At 54.7% G+C, this 9,422-nt stretch overlaps 1 protein-coding gene across 6 annotated transcripts; it reads right to left on the reverse strand.

Annotated features, from left to right (window-relative positions):
• Positions 1-3: 3 nt before the first annotated feature.
• Positions 4-8,411, reverse strand: Coro6 (coronin 6). Of its 6 annotated transcripts, XM_029483928.2 has the most exons (12): positions 8,025-8,082; positions 7,684-7,947; positions 6,333-6,591; positions 4,647-4,769; positions 4,114-4,243; positions 3,839-4,020; positions 2,586-2,705; positions 2,085-2,189; positions 1,849-1,994; positions 1,491-1,548; positions 1,171-1,401; positions 4-1,082 (listed from the first exon to the last, which is right to left on the reverse strand). In XM_029483928.2, the coding sequence occupies exons 3-12, from the start codon at positions 6,528-6,530 to the stop codon at positions 957-959; spliced, it is 1,419 nt and encodes a 472-aa protein (XP_029339788.1). In that variant the 5' UTR covers positions 6,531-6,591; positions 7,684-7,947; positions 8,025-8,082; the 3' UTR covers positions 4-956. The 6 variants fall into 6 exon arrangements, 4 of the variants coding, with proteins under 4 accessions (XP_029339788.1, XP_029339790.1, XP_029339789.1 ...); XR_015045021.1 differs by having other exon boundaries at positions 4-1,079; positions 1,171-1,397; positions 7,684-8,411; XR_015045020.1 differs by having other exon boundaries at positions 1,171-1,397; positions 7,684-8,411.
• Between the last annotated feature and the right edge of the window lie 1,011 nt (positions 8,412-9,422).

A 9,422-nucleotide genomic window follows, 5' to 3' on the forward strand; every position in this document is an offset into this window, starting at 1 on the left:
TCTACTTAACTTTATTGGGGAGAAGTGCCCACGGGGGTGGGAGGTGGGTGGGGTCTTGGGAACCTCAATGCAAAGATAGATGACCTGGGATAAAAAGCTGCCTGGTGGGTCCTCAGTCCAGCTTGCATTTGCTAGGTCTCCTCAGTTTTCCAAAAAGGACTGAGGTGCCCCCTAGTTTGGGCAAGGCCTGGTTCCCTCATGGTGCTGCCTTGGGGAATGGGGGCGGCATATTGGCTCTCTGTGCAGGAGGCACAGACTTGTACTTAGTGAAGTGTTTCATTAGTAATGCTTCAGTGTTTCTATAAGAGTCAGCAGAGTGCTGGTGTGTGTGTGTGTGTGTGTGTGTGTGTGTGTGTGTTGAACCTGCTTCCATGTGCCTGTTCTCCTGAGATTTCTCTGGTGGGGTCTGTTTGTCTCCAAGAAGCTGCCGTCTTTGGAATAGAATTATGCCGTCTCTGCCATAGAATTATGGTTGAAGCCAGTGGGTTAAGCTCTTCTGGCAATAGAAACAGGGTGCTGCTTATTAGGAGAAATATTGGAAATTTCCTGAGGTTCTGGGGATATTTGTTGAATCGCCATCCCTGTGAGGTCAGGCCTAGGCCCCTGAGTATCCCCAGGATCACGCTAACACTAAGCACTTCCCCTGCCCAGGGTAAGGGACAGAGAGGGACACCACCTCACCATGAAGCACCACTGCTAAGGCCACATTACCTCAGGCTTCCCCGAGGCCTGATCTTGCAATGTTCGGGGACCTAGTACGGAGCTCAGTCCCTGCCACTTAAGATCTGTGTGTTTAGGCCTCTTGTGGGAGATGGAGTTTCTTTTCTGATCCCTCCCCTAATTCCAACCCCACGAGGCAGGGTGCAGAGTTCCAGACCAAAAGCCGGTGCTGCCAGTCGGTGCGCCCTGCCCCATTGAGTCTGCAGTGTGCAGAGCTTCGCAGCACGTATGCAGTGCTAGTCCGTGCCGTCCACCAGCTCACAGAGCATGTTTTCCAACGCAGTGATGCGCTCCTCTTGGGCCTGCACTCGCTCTCGGAGGGCCTTGATCTCCTCCAGCAATGTCTCCAGGGTGTGCTGCTGCTGGCATGTGGGAGACAGAAGAGACCATGGCAGAGAGCAGGAGGCAGGGGATAGACTCAGGGTGGCGTGGTCAGATCTCAGAGCTTACCGACAAGGGGGCCTCGCTGGCGGACTGGCTGCGCCGAGGACTGGCTGGTGGGCGCACATCTAGGATGTTGCGTTTGGTGACCCGGAGCTCACGGTGTTTGGGGGGAACGTAGCCTTCCTTCAGCGAAATGAGCACAGGTTCTGCATCCTGACCCGATAGCCACTCATCAGCTTCCAGGGCAGGCTCAGGGCCAGGCGTGTCTGGGTATAGGTCATCCTGGAACAGGTCTGACTGAGGGGGTGGGAGGACAGGAGGGCCTGTGTGAGCTGAGCAGTGGATGGCTTTTTTGATGATTTCTAGCCAACACCCTCCTTCCTCACCTTTCGCGGTACAGTCATGATGATGGGTTCACACTTTCGTTCGTGCAGCTTGTAGAACCTATGAGGGAGGGGGAATTCAACATTCCTGCTGACTCTCCATCCTTTTTTAAAATCCCTATGTCTGTGACTAAGGTGTTGAAAGTCAACACCACGCCGAGTAATTACCATTCACACATTATCAGTGTTGGGTTAAAACACCTCTGTTGGAATGTCAGGCTAGTAGGACAATGCTGGAACTGTCACTGAAAAAGACTAGTATGGCTCCTTTCTTTTTCCCAAAGAACAGCATAATTAGGGGAATCCTGGGAGCTGACATGAGAAACAGAGGCAGGGGGACAGGAGGGACAAAAGTGCTGACCTGGCGATTTCACATTTGCTGACATCCAGTCCCCGCTTGGGCATGAAACCCATACCCCGTTGCGGTTCTTTGCTGCTAAATGTGTTCAGATAATGCACGAAAGGTGGTTCTTCCGTAATTTCAAAGTACCGAATGCTACTGTCACCCTGCAAAACCAGCCAATTTAGATGGCACTGCCAGACAGCGTGCTCACATCTTCATCCTGGCCCTGGTTCTTCCAGCCCAGCCTCCAGCACCTTGCCACACAAGTAGACGATGCTGGAGTCAGGATCGTAGAATGGTAGTAACACTCCATTGCTTGTGTCCATCTCCTGCAGGGCCACTGGCTCTTCGAAATTGTTCTGCCGAGCACAGGGAGAGTGACCAGCCCTGCTCCTCCTCCCGGGTTACATCAGAATTCGCTTTATGGCCACCCCAAATCCCATGCGTTTCCAAGACAGCTCTGGTGAGAGCTACAGGCTCTTCTAGACGCATCTTTCCCTTTCCCTCGCACAAGAACACCCTGTGCGGTTGCATGCAGTCACAGCAAACCACCCCCAGGGACTTGGCATCACCAGGAGGGGGCGCCAGCGCGAGCTCCTTCAGGCGACGCAGCAAAACTGGGCAGTGTTGGGTGTGAGGTGGCAGCAACCTTCAGCCCTGTCGGAATGGGCATACCCTGCGGGTGCAGGGCGTCTGGCCCCTCGCTCGTGATGCCAGCCCCCGGGGCACACATCCCAAGCCTCCAACTGTGTTACCGGGTCCCACAGGCCTAGCTCTCGCTGGCTCATGCGGGTGAATCCCGTGGTGAAGATATGACCCAGCCGCGTGAAGACAGCCCGCATGGGTCTCATCCCCTCGTGGGCTGCAAACCTCTCCTGGGAGGAAGGGGGAGAAGGGAGGAGCATCACCTTGCTGCCTGCCTTCGGGAGATGGAAATCTGAGCAACCTTGCCAACCTGAGTGTGGGGTGGGGATGGGGGGGAAAGGGGTCTAAGAACTCAGTGGCAGGACCATGGCCTGGAGATCAGGGCTGTGAGAGAGCAGGAGGCCTGGAGCTCTCAGCAGGTTCCAGTCCTTATGCACCCTCAAAGGCTGATCCCTGGGGCGGGTGATGTCTGCAGGCATCCTAGGGTTGCAGCGGTGTTCTACCCACAAGGGAGCCCCGTGCTCCACTTGGGCCTCTTGGGTTGGGCCACCACTCAGGAGGGTGCTCCTGGTTGACCCTGCAAAGCGAGCCAATGCGCCCGCCTCCGCCTGGCCTACCGGGTCCCAGAGTGCGAGTTGCCGCTCACTCATCCTGCTGAAGCCGGTGCTGAGCAGCTTCCCGTCTGCGGTGAAGACGGCCCGCAGTGGGCGGGCGCCCTCGTGAGGCCGGGCTCGCTCCTGCTCGCAGGGTTAGTGGGTTAGAGGGCCCGCCCACCCGCCCTCCAGCTCCCAGCCGCGCGCCACGCCTGTGCTCCAAGCAGACATGCAGGCACCCGACTTCCCAGGTTAGAAGGAGGCTGGCCAGGACAGGGCCACTGACCTCCCAGGGCACCCAGCTGGGACAAGCAACGCTTGAGGGTTATTTCATTCCCACCCAGTGGGTCAATGGGTGGAAAGGGGGTCAGGTCTCGGTAGTCAGGCCCCAGACCCTGGAAGATGGCGTTGGATATCTGGGAGGAGAGGGTCCTGGAGCTCAGGTTTCATGCAGGTTCTGGTTGGAGGATGGAGTTTCCAGCTTCTCCCTCCTCAATCTCAAAGCAAGGAGCCCTCCTCGGAGCTCTTAGATGTATGGGAGGGGAGCGAACCCGGTTGCAGTCTGGGAGTTTACTCAGGGTAGGAGGGATTGAGGCTGTTGAGCCTGCAAGGGGTGCGGAGGGGGTTGGGTCATGACTAATCTCCGGAGTAGGGATAAGACAGGTAAAAGCTGGGACCAGAGGCTCTGATGACTGGGTATCAGGCACTAACGGCTGGTGTTGAACAAGGGGGTGCTAGCTAGGGAATAGGCAGCCAGGCCAGGAGCTCACCGCAACCACTTGACTCTTCCTGGGGTCAATGATGCGCAAGGTCTTGTCCTTGCAGGTGGTGGCTAGCAGGCTACCATTGCTGTTCCAACAGACGCTGTGGATGACGTCAGGGTGTATGTCGTCCAGGCTCAGCAGTACCTCCCCGGTGCCCACATTCCAGATGATGATCACATTATCACCCCCTGACCAGAGTGACCAGGCATATCATCCGAGGCTCACCTTCCTCACTCCCACCCTCATCTATAGTAGGGACCCTCCTTAGCCCCACCCCAGACCTGCACTGAGCAGGACATTCCTGGCAGTAGGATGCCAAGACAGGATGCCCACACGCTTGGAGTGGCCCTCGAGTGTGATGACAGGTTCTGTGATGTTTCTCACAGGGGTGTAGTCTGGAATCTGCCACACCTAGGTAGGAAGAAAGGCAACAAGTAGGTGGGATTCAGAGATGGCTCCGCCCACTTAGTGCTATTGGTCTTCTTGAGTGGTACGGGTCAAATACAGGAAAAAACTTGGTGGTACCAGCACCACGAGAGCAGTTGTGAGCTCTCCAAAGACTGCCTTACTCTGTCAAGAAAACTTCAGAGTACTGTACCCCTGCTCTTAGGGCCCCAAGTTATCCATGGTTATAATTAGTTCTAGGCAGTGCACTCTGGGAGGGCGCAGGTATGTATTTAACTAAAAATAATCTGGGAACTGGGCAGGACAGGGCAGAGCTCCTGGCCTCTGCCCCTTCTATCACCTTCCCAAGCACAGGTGAGACACCTCCCCGTTCCCCACCCCAGCTTGGCAGCATCCACTAGTCTCCTACCATGACTGTGGTGTCATCTGAGGCACTGGCGATGACGTTGTCATTGTGTGGGCACCAGTCAATGTCCAGCACAGGGCCAGTGTGCCCAGTGACCAGTGGGTAGTTCTTATCCACTCGTCCTGTCTGGAGGGGTCAGAGAGGGAGATGTGGGATCACTGTCATTCGTGTGTGTGTGTGTGTGTGTGTGTGTGCACAAGCACCGCTGGGAACGGAACTCAGGGCCCAGCACTTGTTAAGTAAATGGCCAACCAGTGAGCTGCATCCCAGGCCCTTGCTCTCCTGTATGTGGTTTTGGAGTGGGCAGTAGATTTGTTTACCTCTCGAATCTGTGTTATTAGTTTTCTCTTTGCAGACCTTTTTCAGACTCTAACCCCACCCTCACCCTCAGTCCACTCCTTGAGCTTTGCTGGAGATGCACAGTGGCTGACCTAACAAAGGACCTACAGCAGGACATGGAACCCAGACTCAAGTTAAGGTCCAGGGTTCTTTTTCTTTTTCTTTTTTTAAACATGAAGTCTCATTCTGTTGTTGATTAGCCTAGACTGATCTTGCCTCGGTCTTCCCAGCGCTGGGCTTACGGGCATGTACCCACACACCCTGTGAGGAGGATGCACTTGAACCTGTCCCCCAAGTTGGAGTACCTTTGGCAAGCCCCTGGAGAGAGAGGTCTAAGTGAGTGACTCTGACCACAGTGGCTTAGCCCCTGGCGCAGACCTCTCCCTTGGTTTCACCTTGGAGTCACAGGCAGCACACAGTCTCGGTGCTGAGTGTCCCTTACCAGGGGCTGGCACTCGTTTTTCTTTTTGTCTTCATGAGTAAGTTGTGGGAGTTCTGAAGACTCTGCAGGGGTTGGCATTGGCCCAAAGCACATAGTCTGGGAGAGAGGGTGACTAAATGCCATTGAAATAGCAGTCACACTGGGGGAGGAGGTGGCTTGGGCTGAAATGTGAGCCCTTGGGATGGTGTCTCTGGATGGTGTCTGCATTGTCCAGCGTGAGTCATAGGCTATTGTCAGGCCTGTCCTGACCCCATCACTTGTGAGGTCTTCTTTAGCAAGGTATAGGGCTCAGTATCTAGGTCAAGGTTATGCTTTGGGGTATCTCTCCTGGGGTACAGATGGCTACGTGTCTGCAAAGGTGGCAGTTAGTGCCTGGCCCTTTCCCTCGTGTGCAGGGGAGGGAAAGCTCTAACTATTGTAACTTCTCTTTTTAGTTTCATCCACTCCCAGGATCAGGTCTGAACACACATCTCTCTCTCTCTCTCTCTCTCTCTCTCTCTCTCTCTCTCTCTCTCTCTCTCTCTCTCTCTCTCTGTGTATCTCTGTCTCTCTATCTCTGTTTCTGTGTGTCTCTCTCCATCTCTCTGACTCTTTCTCTGACACTAGGTAAAGATAAGGTTAGAGTCTGACTGGACCTTGGTCTGCGGCATCCCAGCCATCTCCATCACTAACTCCCATCTTGGTTTCTGCTAGGAACACAGTGCTCGGTGGCCTAGAGATCGGGCACAGGTCACGCTGATGTTGCTGTTCTCCACCATTCTTTGTGGGTTTGGCAAAGACAGAGTACCCAGTCCACACAGACTGCCCTTCTGGAGGCCTGGACTTCAGTGAGAAAAGGCTAGTGTGGGATATATCCCAGAGACCCTAGCCAGTGCCCTCCCAATTGCTTTCTTCCCCTCACCCCTCACCTTGGCCAGAGGCAGGACAATGAAGGCACCTCCACCTCCAGCCTCCACAATAATGGCTAGAAATTTGGGGTTGACGGCACAGAAAGCGCTGTCCCATGTGACCTTGGATACCCGGATGTCCTCATAGGCCTGGTCAGCCTTTGCTGCCTGACCAAACACATGGCGGAACTTGCTCTGCCGAACAACACGCCGGCTCATGGCTGGGGCAAAGATAGGGAGTCTCAGAGTCTAGAGGCACGTTGGTCCGTAATCCTGTGAGCTGTGGAAGGGAGGAGGGAGTGAGTAGGATTATCTGGCCAGGATCTTCAAAGTGACCAGAGTTGGAGGCTGGTTTTTGACATCTGTCTCATGTTGTTTAATACGAGGGACAAGGATGGGGAATCTCACTGCTTCTTAGACACACAGGCTAGCCGGGATAGTGGAGGCTGACACAGGGCTAAAACTTCCTCCAAGACCTAATGTTTTGAGGAGGAATATCAGGGGGTCCCCTCATGCTGCTAGTCATGTTTGAGACCTCTTTGCAAGTATTTGTCCCTCTGAAAGGCTCCCCACCCAACACCCTCTCTTTTAGTCAGTGGACAGTAGCTCAAGGCTAGTTGCAGGGCTAGGTAGGACTGCAGCTCACATCGCTGAGTTCAAGCCGATGTGTCTTTTTCTAAAGCTTGGCCAAGAGAAGAGGTCCTTTTGTTAGCCCTGTTCCCTTCTGTTTTCAGAAGATTCCTCCCGTGGTGTGGGGTATGTGGGAGTAGGGTGATCTTCCTTCTGTTTATTTCCCCATGCACTGATTTCTCCGGATGGGGTGGGGTGGGGGGAGTCCTGGCTATGGTCATCTGACACAAATATCATACTTTGGTCCAGCCTCTTGGGTGCGATGCCTGGGCTGGCTAGTCCGTTCTCTTGAGGGTGGGGGCCCTCGACCCCACCTGCAAGGACCAGATGTGCAACCAGGGAGGAGGTGAGGTCCTCTTTCTGGTGCTACGACTTCGGCTTCTGGAGCTAGGAGCTTAGCAATGCTTGCTACTCTTCCCAAGGGGACACAGCAGGTTCTCCCAAAGGCCAACTGCTTCCTGCCCCTCCCCTGCCCGGGCATCCTTGTGCCCTTCAAACCACTTCTGCAGCCCCAGGCCTGAAGGCCGGCCTACTCGCCCCCTCCTCCAGCCTCCTGCCCCGGCAGTGCGTTCGTGTGAGACTAGGTGTCTCCTCGCCAGCCGCTGTCCGGCCAAATATAGACACCAAGTCCGCCCTGCCGGACCGAATTTAGCGGCGGGGGAGGGGGGACGCAGACCTCTGCCCCCTCCAGAGACCCCGCCCGCGCCGTCGGCTGCTGTGGCAGAGGCAGGGAGGGGGGTACCTGGTCCTAAGCCGGACGGAGGTGCTCACGCTGCGACTCCTCTGCGGAGCGGACCGGGGTATGCGAAGGGCCGAGGAGGCGGCGTCCGTGCGTCCGGGCCAGGGTGTTCCGGTCGCTGCCTGCGGCTCTCGGCTGCGGGCTCCGCTGCAGTCCCAGCTGCTGCTGCCATCAACCTGAGGGGGCGGGGCCGGACGGGGGCAGGGCCAGGCCAGAGCGGCCACGCCCTGTCCAGCGCGGGAAAGTCCGGCGGGCGTCTCCACTCCGCTGTAAAAAGGGAAAAGTAAGTGTGCGTGCGCTTGCGGGGTGTTCTTGCCTCCTGTCTGCCACGGTCCCTCGCATACAGGTTCGGGAGACGCTTGGTCCAAAGAGGGACACGGAGACTGGGAGCCACCGCGCGAGATCAGGTGCCTGCGCGCCGCATTCCTGCCGCAATCGCGCAGCTAATTTAGTCGTTCCCAGCGGGCGGGGTTGTCCCCAACAGCCTCGACCTGCCGCGAAGAGGCCCCAGAAGATACTCTGGGGGAAATCGTCTCAGTAGCTTGATGAGGGTCTAGGTTGGCCCAGGGCAATTGATGAGGCTACCGCTGTTATTAACATCGATGGCGATTGTTTGAGAACTTAAAACATTGGCACCGGTATGGGCATTTCATCCCTATTAGAAGGTTCTATGAGCCACAGCTTAAACCAGGCAGAGAAAAGTGAACTAACTCCCAGCACTGGGTTTAAGGGGAAGATGTCGGCACAGATATTTGGCCATATTTTAGAGGTCAGAGAGACCAACTCTGAAGATGTTTAGCTCTCTGGTCTTTGAGATGATCCCTTTACTTTAGGGCAGACTCCCTCACCCCCAAGACCCAGTCTTGAGTAGTGTTCAAGGTCAAGAAGATAAAATACAGCCAGTTTCTTGAGTTGCTGTTTATTCAATGCTTGCCCACGAGCTCTTGATTTCTTCCCTCCCATCTTAGGTTCTGAAGGGCAGTATAAGGCCAGTTTCAGGCAGCACATAGACTCAGTAGTGCAGTTTTCCAGAGACCAGTGTGTGTGTGTGTGTGTGTGTGTGTGTGTATGAGAGAGAGAGAGAGAGAGAGAGAGAGAGAGAGAGAGAGAGAGAGAGAGAGAGAGAGCACACCCATGAGCATGTGGGTGTCTATAGGCTTGTTTCTCAGGAGGGGTTTAGGCAATTAGTGGCTTGTAGAGGAACAGAACCAGAAATTGTTGGTGCTACACAAAAGATTTGTGGCTTCTATGTGTGCATAACCACAAAGAGGGATGGAGTCTTTAAGATTCCAGGTACATGGTTAGTTCATATCATTCTGGGGGCACATTCTAGTAACCCAAGTTCAGTTCTCAGAACCCACAAAGCAGCTTACAGCCATCTCTAACGCCAGTTCTGGGGAGTCCAATATCTTCTCAATAGTTTCCACAGGTACCAGACACACATGTGGTGCACTAACATGCAGGAAAAATTTCCACACACACAAAGTTAAAAACAAACCACCAGTCAAGCAAGGAAGCCACTGGGCATGGTCCCCCATAGAACTGTCAGTGGGTCCTGAACTGCAAGCCAGGAGGCTAACAGGAATTCTGTTTCTCAAACCCATTTCCTGAACAAGACCTGATAACTGAGACTAATTCGGTTCATTTGCTTTGGCTACAAAGCCAAGACTGAACATATTTAGTTGGTCAGGAGTCCAAGCACTCCTGGGATATTTTGTGAGGTGATCATACCTTCAACCATC

The sequence above is a fragment of the Mus caroli genome, unplaced genomic scaffold (assembly GCF_978045245.1).
Source record: "Mus caroli unplaced genomic scaffold, Mus_caroli_1 scaffold_13, whole genome shotgun sequence".
Classification (NCBI taxonomy): domain Eukaryota; kingdom Metazoa; phylum Chordata; class Mammalia; order Rodentia; family Muridae; genus Mus; species Mus caroli.

Coding starts and splice junctions, on each gene's coding strand:
- Coro6 (XM_029483930.2), bottom strand. CDS start 6,530: ATGAGCCGGCGTGTTGTTCGGCAGAGCAAGTTCCGCCATGTGTTTGGT. Junction 3,213..3,838: donor GGAAGAGTCAAGTGGTTGCG/GTGAGCTCCTGG, acceptor CCCTGCGAGCAG/GAGCGAGCCCGGCCTCACGA. Junction 1,083..1,170: donor CCAGCGAGGCCCCCTTGTCG/GTAAGCTCTGAG, acceptor CCCACATGCCAG/CAGCAGCACACCCTGGAGAC.